The sequence below is a fragment of the Heteronotia binoei genome, chromosome 1 (genome assembly GCF_032191835.1).
Source record: "Heteronotia binoei isolate CCM8104 ecotype False Entrance Well chromosome 1, APGP_CSIRO_Hbin_v1, whole genome shotgun sequence".
NCBI classification, from domain to species: domain Eukaryota; kingdom Metazoa; phylum Chordata; class Lepidosauria; order Squamata; family Gekkonidae; genus Heteronotia; species Heteronotia binoei.
In genome coordinates this window covers 63,637,930-63,651,167 of record NC_083223.1, presented here as the reverse complement: position 1 = coordinate 63,651,167, position 13,238 = coordinate 63,637,930, and the positions used below count along the sequence as shown (strand labels likewise).

The following is a 13,238-nucleotide window of genomic DNA, read 5'->3' as shown; positions in this document are numbered from 1 at the left end:
AGTAGAGCAGAGAAATGTGGTAACTCATAGACAAGGTAAAGGTTTCTGCAGACTTGGGGAGATATTGCTTTGGGGAAACAAGAATTGAGCAACTAGATAATCTGGATGCAGATTATGGTATGCAGATTATAGTAGAAAGACTGTTAGGGTTTGTAGAGTGTTCTATTTTCAGCAGTGGCATTCCCCTTCCCATTAAAATGGCAAGGCATTCTCTTCTACAATATCCAGGTAGAAGGGCATTTGTTAGCAAGGCTGAATATGTTACCATCTGTCATTTTAATGGGAAAGGTACCAAGGTATACCATTTTCTCATCCTGTGGTTCAGACAGAATAGAAGCTATTGACCATATAGTTTTAGATTGTCCCGTATTTTCAGACTTGATTGAAGCTAGCTCTCCTGTTACTTGGAGCTAGTTCTGATTCCCCACATGAGAAAATTTCCTAGTTCTTTAAAGGATGTAGAATAGCAAGTTACTGCAGAGGTGGCAAAATATTTGGTGATAGTTATAGTGCAGTGTATTTAAAACCAAACTTCCTGGTTTGTTCTACCTGGTTGTGTTCTTGGGTTCTCATGTTAATGACAATGGACAAAGCAGCACTAAATGGATTGGATTTGGAATGGGAAGGCAAGTTCAGACTTTTAATCTGTAATTTGTTGAGGAAAAACCTGAAGAATAATGCTGCAGAGTCTGGCTGTGCTCATTGCTCTCCAGGAATCACAGAACATTGAAGGCAATCACATTTAAAAGAAAGAGAAAAGCCATTCAGGGGGAAATAGGCATATAGCATTTTAGATGGTAAGTGTTTGGGGGGGGGGGTAGGGTGCACTGATGTAGGTATTCCCCAGCCAAGGTTGTCTTCTCTCCCCTCAACACAAGCTAGGATACTGTAAGTTCCTGAAGGCTGTGTCTAATATAAAGCTAAAAGAGTCCAGGTAGAGAGACAAATAAGGATGGGAGAGAAACATTTCTTAATTAATGGCATGTCCCTTTTTAAACTGCAAAGATGGCAGAGCTCTTAAAAGGTTAAAGAGTGCCCTGTAATGGGGGAAGTGTGAAGCTAAGATCGAGGAAGCATGCCATGAAGCATTCATTTCCCCAGTCCAGATTCTCTTTTTCCACCCACCCCAGGATAGGGAATAGCAGCAAGAGGAGACAATACTTCCTAGACTGTTTAGCATTATGGCACAGTTGCCCAGACCGAATGGGAAGCTGCTCATCTAGCCCCAAAGCTTAGCTGTTGGGATTTCTTGTGGGACCCCAATTTGTTCTTGGTATGATTGTTGCTGTTTGCATTCTGATGGCATGATGATTCCCATACGGCATATAGGCATCACAAAACAAACAAAATTATTTTTAATGTCAAATCTGGAACCACATTGCACTACAATATTGTCGTTCAAGGAATTTTTATACACAGCTGGGTTTTTCATACTTGTTTTGGCACAGTAGCCATATTGCAAGCGGCTTTGTAACCTTTCTAGCCAAGGGGAATAGTAAAATTCTATCAAATATTGTGGGATTACATGAGAGTAAGAGCAGCACCTCTCTTCTTCCTGCTTGGCTCCCATGACTTTACAAGATTTCTATTCCTAGGAGAAAGGTGCTGAAGTGTATACAGTGTCTATGAAGAATGTATTTTTGTGTCCACCAGTGGTGGTTTAGATATTGGATGGGAGGGAGGAGGAGATGTTAATATGTTTTAGATTTCTAAGCTGCTTTGGAGACCTTATGGCTGAAAATATACATCAAATAAATAGTGTACATTCTAGAACCAATACAGGGGCATACTGTATTCAGCTCAAGAATCTTAAGGCTCAGATGAAGATACAAAAATACATTCTTGGTGTGGAGTCTCAGATGTCACATGGGAAGTTTGTGGCAGAATTAGAAACTGAAATCAAATTTCGTTGTTCTTTGCCTTGATCACAAAGCCATCATTTGTTTGTTTTGTCTTTCAGTTACCAGTCTTTGAAGATCTACAATAAGGTTGTGAAATAATTGTGGCCTTTTGTCACCAGCTAAGATGTTGGAAGAAGATATGGAAGTGGCCATCAAGGTGGTGGTCGTGGGAAATGGAGCTGTTGGGAAGTCCAGTATGATCCAGAGATATTGCAAAGGGATTTTTACAAAAGACTACAAGAAAACTATTGGAGTTGATTTCCTGGAACGACAAATTCAGTATGTTTTTAACAGGAGCACAATGTCTTGTTTCTTTTTTGATTAATGCTTTTGTAAGTGCTGAATTAATGTTCTCCCAAGGAAAAGTGCTGTGACAGTATTCTCCATAGAGCTAATAAATGAGGCATTTATATGCTAATTGTATTGTGTAGTCTTGGCACATGATTTACCAAGCTGAATAACACATGCAAAAATTATGGCTTTTTTATAAAATAACTTTCAGAAGTATCAAGATAGGAAAAGAAGGGAAATTTTTCAAATGACTAAAAACATGTTCTCTAGTGGATATGAACATTGTGACAAGACCAAACAATGCTTTTAGCATAATTTTTCAGATATTTTAAACAAGCAGTTGTTTTTATAGTGCATGTAACTATTTCAGGTTGTTGAGATACTGTGTGGTGTTGATTTTAGAGTCCGTGATGAAGATGTCCGATTAATGCTGTGGGACACAGCAGGTCAAGAAGAATTTGATGCAATTACCAAAGCTTATTACAGAGGTAAGTAGCATTATTGGCATACATGAAATCCAGCTGTTGCTTATAGGCTCTAATAAATTTACTGTTAGGGTGCTATGTTGGTAAAAAGGTAATTACCTGTGCAAGCATCAGGAATTTCCGACTCTGGGGTGATGTTGCTTTCACAACGTTTCCACAGCAGACTTTTTACAGGGTGGTTTGCCGTTGCCTTCCCCAGTCATCTATACTTCTCCCACAGCAAGCAAGATTATATTAAAGTTTTGTTTGTTTTCATCAACATCAAAGGAAAAAATGCAGGCCGCTTAATTATTTTTCTTCTGAGTTTTTAAAAGACTTTGAAAGTTGTGTGTTATTTCCTTCTGGATAACTGAAGAAGAAGAATTGCAGATTTATACCCCACCCTTCTCTCTGAATCAGAGAGGCCTACAATCTCCTATATCTTCTCCCCCCACAACAGACACCCTGTGAAGTGGATGGGGCAGAGAGGGCTCTCACAGCAGCTGTCCTTTCAAGGACAACCTCTGCCAGAGCTATGGCTAACCCAAGGCCATTCTAGCAGGTGCAAGTGGAGGAGTGGGGAATCAAACCTGGTTCTCCCAGATAAGAGTTCACGCACTTAACCACTACACCAAAATCACTAAGAGTCTAATGCTCTGGACTACTGTATTTCCTTCAAAATTACATGTAGTGTTCTGGAGCTATCTTTTTTGGGTGCTTTTTTTTTTTTTTAACAAACTGTATCTGTGGGAATTTGAGTACAGTTATGGTCTTCCCCAAAATGCAATCCTTAGGTTCCCCCTCCATTTGGAGGACACCGCTCAAAAAGTATATGTCTGTTGTTCCATAAGGAACTATAATTTTTGTAGCTTGTTAAATGCGTGCATTGGATTGGTTGCTTGGAGAGATTCAGTGCCAAAAGAATATGCTATGAATATACAGTGCAGTTGTTTAATCTCCCCAGGTAACATACCCTGTCTGATTGCAGCAGTAAGGTGCAAGTGTGATATCCTCTGTATGACATCTATTTTGGTAGCCTCCACATGGGGGCAGGAATATTTAAATATCCTTTGGTATTGGTGTAGGCTCCTCCAGCATGCATTCCTTCTTCTGTTATGGACCTGCTGACTACAACAAAATTGGCTAAACAGGCTTTTCTGAGGATGTGATGATACCTTGTTTGGAACAGATTCTGACTTTTCTAGTGACTTTAGAAAGTTGTATGGTGTGGGGGAGGGTTTTGAGCAGGAACAGACAGGAATGCAGTTCCAACTAGCTTGACATCAGGTGTGTGGCCTAATATGCAAATTAGTTCCTGCTGGGCTTTTTCTACAAAAAAAGCCCTGGTTATTGCCCCCCCTTTTTTGTTTTGACACGGATTCTTTTCCTTTCATCCAATAAAAGCTCTATGATGTAGAGCAGTGAAGCCGTAAGGATTCTAAAAATCTTTAGCTATCAAGAGATAGTAAAGATCCTTCAGTGAGGGTGGTATTTTAAGACAGGAGCATGCACACTATTAGCATGAATGGCAGTGTATTCCAACATCATGCTAGCAGGGTAGCATACACAGAAAACCTGACCATTCCTTGATCCATCTTACAGTGCAGAATGCATCATTTCAGTGGAAACTAATGTCTTTCAGTGGCCTTCATTGTGTTTTTGTGCATTTTGCAGTAGCCCATTGTAATTTCTCTTGCTATTTAAAACATGAAAAAATAATTGCAAATCAACAGAAAATGTAATCTCTAAATTTATGAATGTGCCAATCTGTGACATAACCTTGTAGCTTCTCGTTGGGTTCTAAATGTTGTGCCATTTACTTTGTTCTTTTTGGTTTGGGTTTTGCCTTAAGCATTTGAGAGATGTTGAAAAGTCTGTAAGGTTAATTGCACTGTAACATTGCCCAGCATGTACTCCTGATATTCATAGCTAAATGAAAATAGGTTGGCATCCCGCTCTTACATGTGACTTTGCAGGTATTTCTTACAACCCCACTATCTAAGAACTTGAGCTAAAGATATAGGTTATTGAGTTTCAGTAAGTATGCAAGACTTATTGCTCACAGTACAGGAACAGCTCTGCAGAAGCCAGGGATAATGGTTACCAGTGTAAACTTACCTTTCATTCACTGTTTGCAGTGCAAGCTGGATAGAATGTCGTGAGTAGCCAGCTCTTTAAAGAACAACACTGGAATTTATTGTTCGGCTTCACTCCTGATAAGGGGTTCATTACATGGTTCTCTGTATAAACAAATTAAGCATTGGTTCCAACAGCCAAGACCCCTTTTGGCTCTGCCACCTTTAAGCCCTGAATTTATGTTTAATGATTGGAACCTACCTTCTAGCCGGTGGATTTCACGTGGCAGGGGAAGATTGCATTGAAAAGGTAAACAATGAGCTCTGCAGCAGATAAATGGTGGAGTGTTTCTCTGGTGCAACATATAGAGTTGTTGTTTCTATGCATTTTGGAAGCCTCTATTTTACATTCTTGTTTTGTATATTTATACAATACAAATATGATAACCAGGACACATCTAAACTTAAGAGTTGTGTGTGTAGAGGAAGCATGTTGCTGCTACAGCACTGTGTACACTGCCTGCCTGTTCCTGTATTTTGTTACACTTCAGGAATAGAGTTTAGGATTGACAGCCTCATTCTTGCAGGGGCAAAATCTTTGTTCCTCTGGTTTGTCAATGAACCTTCAGCTCAGGACAGCGAAGGACTTTTTGAAAGATGAGGTACTGCAACAGCAACTCTGGATCAAAAATGGCCTTTTGACCTACCCGAAGGGCTGTTGTATGGTTTCACTTTTCACCAGAGCCGTTCTGGCACAATAGTACTCTGAACCTAAATCTGAGTAATTTACATGATTTGAACAATGACTGAACAAAAGATAATATTTGGGTTTGGCACATGCAGAGTTACTTCAGTGGAGAAACTATTTGTTCTATCTAATTAGCAGAAAGCCGTACATAGTGGTCCAGGTTAGCCTGATCACAGAAGCTAAGCAAAGTTGGCCATGGCTAGTATTCTGATGGGGGACCTCCAATGTTATGCAGACCAGCTGGGTCAGAATTCCAGAGTCCACAGGCTGAAAAAGGCTGAGGACCCCTGTTTATCTGTTAATCCAGTCTGTCAGCTGTTGTTATTACTGTGTTTAATTTTATTTTGTAGGAGCCCAGGCTTGTGTGCTTGTGTTTTCCACTATTGATAGAGAATCTTTTGAAGCAATCCCTAACTGGAAGGAGAAAGTTGTATCTGAAGTTGGAGAGGTACCTACAGTTCTTGTTCAGAACAAGATTGACCTTCTGGATGATTCTTGTATAAAGAAGTAAGTGTTAACAGCATATTAATATAACTGCTTTTCTAAGCATTAAAGAGTAGGAATGGGCATGGATCTGAAAAATCCAGTTTGGGGTTCAGGGTGGCCCCCAAACTGAGCCAAAAGGGCCCCCATCCAAACTGATCTGATCTGATTAGTTTGGTTCTCTCTTTCTTCTGGCCATGGGAGGGAGGCTCACCCAGGAAGGGTTAAATGGTTGGCAGCCATTTCACTGGTCAGTTTCATTTTACTAACACCCCCCCACCCCCACACACAGTTCGAAGCTGGTGAAATAGTTCGAACTGGTGAAATAGCTCGCAGCCATTTAAACCTAACAGTTCTGCCATGGACCCCACACTGCTCAGCTGTTAGGCTTAAATGGCCCCGAACAGACAAACTAGACAAAGTCTGGTAAATGTTTGGGGGAGCCCTTTCCTTGAACATAGGTTTGGGCAGGGCTTTTTTTTTGTAGCAGGAACTCCTTTGCATATTAGGCCATGCCTCCCGGATGTAGCCAATCCTCCAAGAGCTTACAGGACCTACTGTACACTCTTGGAGGATTGGCTACATCAGGGGGTTGTAGCCTAATATGCAAAGGAGTTCCTGCTACACAAAAAAGCCCTGGATTTGGGGGCTCTGAACTGCCCTAAATTCATGCCAGTTTCTGGTTCCTGAGTTGGTTCATTTAAGAGAGCAATCCCTAAACAGGTTTATTCAGAATCCTACTCAGGTCTATTCTGTGGAGCTTACTCCCAGAAAAAGTGTTCTTAGGATTGCACCATTAATGACTTTTAATGGTTTCTTTTGAAGCATATGATTGCCTAACTTTAAAAGAAGCCATGCTCACCCCTACTACTTGGATGTACTCCATATTTTGGATACAGATATTGCTTAAGATACCTTTGTCCAGATTGGTATGCTTGTATTGCATTCAAGTGGAGGCAAAACTACTTGTTATGGAACAAACGTGTTTCTGTGAGATAGATCTGCATTTAACCGTTTATATAATTCATTTTATTTACTTCATTTATATCGCACTTTTCTCCCCAATGGGAACCCAAAGCAGCTTACATCACACTCCTTTCCTCCATTTTAGCCTTAAAACACACCTGTTGGGTAGGTTAGGCTGAGAATGTGTTACTCCATATAAAGATAATGACTGTGTAAGGAGTGTGTAAAAGGACCATGCAGGTTGATCGTGTTGAACTCCTTTCTGCTTAAAGTACACCTCTGAGGTCAGTTTTCACCTAGCTAAATTCCAAAACCTGGCATGAGTCTGGCTGGAGCAAGGAGGCTGGTAGCTGAGCTTCCTCCATCTCTTTGATGCTGTCTTGTTGTGCTCGCCTAATTTAAAAAGGGGAGACACATAACCATGTTCTGTATTTTAGACCCACTGGAATCAATACAGCACAGTTTGGGCTCGAATTCAAACGACATCTTCTACTAGCAGAAGGAATTCCAATTTGACCAATTGGAAATTTTCACTTTTTTAAAAAAACCTCTTCTACTAAGGTGTTTAACAGGCTCCAGAGGCTCCAGCCAGAGGTGGAAGGGTAGACAGTTCTCTGCCCTGAGCGCTGCTCTGCTCATGCTCAATAGGATCCAAACTACTGTTCTAGAGTGACTCACCAAGGACTGTGGGGGGGAGGGGACTCCGGGGAGAACCTAGCTAACTTATATTTGCAAGAAGTAGGTTTTCCATGTGCCTATTTAGGACTGGATGAAATGGTTCTCAGCCCCCCCCCCCCTCCTTCATAGTTCCCTTCCTTCTTACTGTTCTGGTAATGAGTAAATCTAATTTTATTTATTTAGCTATTTGTACCCCACTTTCTCCCCAATGAGGTCTTTGTGGCTTACAATGTTTCCCTTCCTCCATTTTATGCTTACAATAACAACCCTCCAAGTTAGGCTAGGCTGAGAGTGACTGATGCAAGGTCACCGGGTGACCTTCCATGAGAGAGTGTATTTGAACCCGGGGACTCTCAGGTCATAGTTTGACACTCTAACCACACTACACTATACTAACTGTACATTCCAAAGCACAGTTGCTCCTTCCTCAATTCATCCTGAAAGTGGCCTGGTTAACCAGTTCCAGTCTAAAGGCATTCTACCCACTGTACTGAAAAAAAAAATACTGATGGGTTTTTTTTTCTGCTCTTTTGAATGAACAGTGAAGAAGCTGAGGCATTGGCGAAAAAACTAAAATTAAGATTCTACCGAACGTCTGTAAAGGAAGACTTAAATGTAACAGAAGGTAAGAATGGTAATTATGCACTGATCCTATCCTGATGTGGTATTCTGACTAATTTTGGATTGCAGGTGGACTGTCAGAGTTACAGCATAGCCTTCTGCCTGAGATTTCAGGAACTATTTAAAATGGATGAGAAACATTAAGTCCAGTGAGTCCCACCCACAGTGTGAGATGGAACTTTCTAGATACTGGTTTACTAACTCTTGAGAATGAGGCCTGAGTAAAATAGCCTCAAACAAATTAATTTCCAGGGGGAAGTGCTCAGTGACCAATCTAAATCTGGTGGCAGGAATCAGCTGATTGTGATGACAAGAGTTTGTGACAAAGCTCCATCTTTCTATCCAGTGTTACATTGGCTTCATAAATGTTCATTATCTTAATAGGCTTGTCAAGGGGGGTTGTTGAAAACATAAGACTCAATCATCCAATCAATTAAAAATAACAAAAGCAGAGAATCTTAAAACCACCTAAGATAACTAATGCACCCTACAAGTAGTCAACATTATCCCAAGGACACAGCAGGACACCAGCTGCAAGTTCCTTTTGGAACTCAGTCTGGTAGCTCTGCAAGAGCCTGATTTAGATCGGGACTGTGGTGCAGGCAGAGGAGGGACTCCTGCCACCTCACATATGCCATTTTCCTGCCCTGAAACCATTGTAAGAGGGTGTGCAGTCTCCCTTGTGGCAAATAACCTTCCCTGGGACTGTTCTGGCTCAGGAAAATGGGACAAGCGAGGCAGAGACTCCTTCACCCCATAGGCCCTGTCACAAGCAGGGGACCAGGGAGGGCCTCTGCTGGCTGTCATAACTCTGGTATGGGTCTGTCTGGGAGGGGCCCAGAGCACCCACCCGACCACTGTGTCTTCCTTCTCAACAACTACCTTTTAACCGTGACTGAAGAGATGTGAGGGCCCAGGCAGCATAACAATAATAAGTTTATTGTAACATTATTAGTGCAATAGTGAACTATGAAAAAGCAGTGAAGTTGGTACAAAGAAAATAAAAGCCCTGATACAACTAACTAGATGTTCCATCCTTCTGATTTCATACTGACTCACCCCACTTGGATGAGGGAACCCTCCTGCTGCAACCTCTTTCCAGCTCAGTCTTTCCAGAGAGAACACCCCTTCTTCTCTAGCTAGCCTTTTTATTCTTTCTATGCAGCACCCACCCCTCTGTTCTTCATTGGGCAAGCTTTCCTTCCAAACTTCTGCCCACCCAGTCATAGGGATAGAAGGGATCCTAGGAAATGTAGACCTGGTTGCTACTCTAATACAGGCTTCCCTGGACCCTGTAGGCCACACTAGACCTAGGATCATGACAGGCCCAAACCAAATCAGGGTCCCTGTAGCACTTCTGAAATGAGTTTCCATGGGAGCTCATTGTTAGGATCCTACTGCAGGCTCCCATGGTGGTCATGGATTATATGTGGTAGTTTGATAGTTATTTGGTAGGATTAGATCTTACATAGTCAAGGCCAGGATGTTTCTGTTGATGTAGTTGTGAGTTCCACATGATTCGGGGGTGAGGGATTGCAATCTTTTGCTACTGTCAAAGAACTTTGGATTTATCTTCTTGAAATTACATATAGCTACATGTAATCAACAGGTTTTGTGTACAGTTGTTACTGTACACCATTTTTCCCCTTTCCAGAGGAGGATAGGGAAGAGTCCTCAGCCAATCAAGTGAAGCCTTCCTCTGGCTGTTTGCCTCCTCTTCCCTCCTTCAGCCAGCCAAGGAAAAGGTTTCTTTCTCTCATCTGTGATTCAGTGCGACAGGTGGCTCAGCCAATGGGAGAGTAGGGAGAGCCAGTAACTGCCAGAACTAAGGTTGATTGCCTTTTACTGACAGAATCAACTTTGCTAGCCAGCAACAGCCGCTTGGGAGGGAGAGAGGAGCAGAATCAACCAATGGTATACAAGTACTCTTGATCGATAGTTTGACAGTCCAAAGGTTGATGCACCATAGTCCCACCCAGTCCCGACCTATAAGGTTGCTTGGTTTTGCCAAGATGAAAGGGCTTTTATATTTTATAGATTACTATGGCCTTTGAAAAATCATACACTGGCAATAATATATGATGTGTGTTAAATTGCAGTATTAATCCAGCCCTGCAAGTGATTACTTCTAGAAAGAGACATTGAGGGGTTTTCCTGCTGTTGGCTAATGGGTTGGCGAACCGAGTATAGAATCAGTCCCTTTAGTTTAAAAAAAAAAAGACTTGGCATAGTACTAATAAGTTATATTTTCGGTTTGACAGTTAGTGTTTGAAAGTGAACAAGAATTGTGCTTACCCAGAAAAACGCACAACCAAAGTAAATATTAACTATTGAGTTGTGGGATGGTAGGATTTAAACAATTTGTGCCCAATGAAACGCCTTCTCTCACCCAGGTTTATAATACTTTGCTGCCACTAAGTAATACACCAGACCCAGCAAACCTTGCTTGCTTGCTGTAACACGTTTTTACAATCATGACCCAGAGAGCAGAACTTAATCAAAGATCTGATTTTTCCACAGATTTTTTATTCATGTTCTGATTTTAAAAACCCCTTTTTTCTCACTCTAGCTTCCAACCTCTCACTTTCAGCGCTCCCCCCTCCCCAATCATAACTAGCTACATCTTCCTCTGTCAGATTTTAACCTTTCCTAGTACACACCTCTGACTAGCTGGTTCAGGGCACCACTCTGATTGGTTCCTGCATTGCCCCTGTGTGCACTGCCTGTCACAATTAGTGTTCTGAGGTTTTTCTAAAAAGTGTTCTGTGAATTTCAGTTTTCAGGTATTTGGCTGAGAAGTATCTTCAAAGACTGAAACAACAAACAGCTGAAAATCCAGAAGTAGTACATACGAGTAGTAACAAAATTGGTGCGTATGCAATATTTAGGTATAGCCAGATAGTATTGTCTGTCATAATTTGACAAAGCACTACAGAGGATAATGTGCTGTCACTTGGTAGAATAAGTCCTTGTGGCCGCAATGATTATACTGGTTGCATCGTGTTGGCTAGTCCTTTCAAGATCTTACAGACTCAAGTTATGCAAAGAACAGCAGAGGATGCACAATTCCAACATAATGTCAAGGTTTTGTCCAGATGTAGTACCGCTAGTGATAGTTATGCTACTGAAGAAGAACAAGACTTGTTTAAAGAAAAACCTGGCACCCAATGAAAAGAGCTTTGTAAACGAGCTTTTGTACAGATACGCTAAACTTTTGTACATAGACTTTCTTTAAAGCACTTCATAGTCATTTTGATTCTTCTTCCAAGAGCCTTTTTCTGGCTCTTCCTCTCTCCCTTCACCATTGCTTGTGCATTAAGGTTTGTTGGAGTTTGCTTTTCTGATGGTTGTACTTAGTAGTTAGAGCAAGAGCCTGAATGAGTGCAGACACCCATTTACCTAAGTTTAGGTTCTACACTGAAAATAAACTTGACAGTGGTTACTTTGGCAAGGTTGATTCCTATATAGAAGGTTTTAACATAATAATTGTCTCTTGATTGTTTCAGTGGATCACCACATCTACTAACAATAGACATTACATGAACGGCCAAGCTTTAAAAAAAAAATTATGGACTTTTAAAAGAATAAGCTGTGCATTGATGGAGGCTTTACCTTTTGCTGTTCTCAGTAGACACTTGGCCACATTACTGAATACTCAAGGAGGCTAATAATCAACTACAAATAACTTACAAAATGTTAAATTATCTATGCTTTTGGGCTGTCAGTTGGATCCAGCCAGGCTGGAGAAAAAGGAGATGTTGTCTTTAACCGCTCCCAAACTCTTTAGAATCTTGGGACCTGTGTGTATGAAATCCTTGTGGGTAGGAGATGATAGTATTAGAGGAGTATTCGATGAGATTTAGTAAAAAGGCTGTTTGAATCCAGTGCTGTATTTCAAAGATGGTAGATTTGCTTAGATGTAATTCTTTTTGTGTGTGTTGCTTTTAATTTAGGTGTTTTCAACACAGCAGGCGGAAGTCACTCTGGCCAGAATTCTAGCATGCTTAATGGTGGTGATGTCATCAACCTTAGGCCTAACAAACAACGGACCAAGAAGAACAGAAGCCCTTTTAGCAACTGTAGCATACCCTAAAGTTCTAAACAGAGAAGACAGTCTGACAAAAGCATTTCAGCTGAAGTCAGCAAGGAATACAGCTGACTGTAGTGGTCCAGTACTTTCACAAGTGTTCCACACATGGGATCCCACACTGGTAGTGGATATTGCTGCTGCAATGAATCGTTGGTACATAGTTAAGACTAGTGGTGGCACAGGAATAGAACCATTGCCCCATGCATTCATTTTATGTTGAATAGGACAACTTTCAGGTTGAAAGGTATGATGTATTAAAGTGCATAACAAGTCTCACTTTTTAAAATTCAACTGAAATTCCTAAATCTCAGTACCGCTCATTCTGTCTTAAGATAAAATAGTTTTTCTTTCTTAACTGACTGGATGATTCATTATGCAGTTGTTTTAAAACAGAAGTTTATAATTTGTTGAACTACTCCAGTGCAGATTCTGGCAGTTTCATTGGTACAATATTTGTATTGTTTATAAATTCTAACTGCAGTGTGCATCTATAGGTACTTGGTGAAAGAGTCAGGCTAAAGATAAGAAGGTACTTGACGCAATTACATTGTCCTGATAACTAAAGTAGCATCCTCAAACAATTCACCACTTTTAAAATTGCTGACACCTTAGTCAGCCTTTCCAAAACAATACTGTGCATGTTTAAAGTTCTCCCAACAGTATGGGCCTTTTTAAATACAGTTTTGCTGTGCCAAATAATGAATTTTTATGCTGCTACACTTAAAAATATTTTTGTCAAATTCATTTGATACACTTTCTAAATTTTAACTAAATAAAAGGAATAGCCAAGTGAAGCACGTCAAGTTTCCTTTTTAAAAAGAAAGATTTATAGCTTATATATTCATATGGTATTAATTTTTGGAAAAGATGATCAAATATTGAAGAGATTTATTACCCAAATATTAAATACTTTTAAAAGCA

The 13,238-nt window shown here is 40.6% G+C and overlaps 1 protein-coding gene across 1 annotated transcript; it reads left to right on the top strand.

The window, feature by feature from the left end:
• Positions 1–1,960: 1,960 nt before the first annotated feature.
• On the top strand, positions 1,961–13,238 carry RAB23 (RAB23, member RAS oncogene family). The gene is made up of 6 exons (XM_060235368.1): positions 1,961–2,180; positions 2,595–2,680; positions 5,830–5,986; positions 8,149–8,231; positions 11,004–11,096; positions 12,181–13,238. Exons 1-6 carry the CDS (start codon positions 2,026–2,028, stop codon positions 12,318–12,320), a joined length of 714 nt encoding a protein of 237 aa, XP_060091351.1. The 5' UTR covers positions 1,961–2,025; the 3' UTR covers positions 12,321–13,238.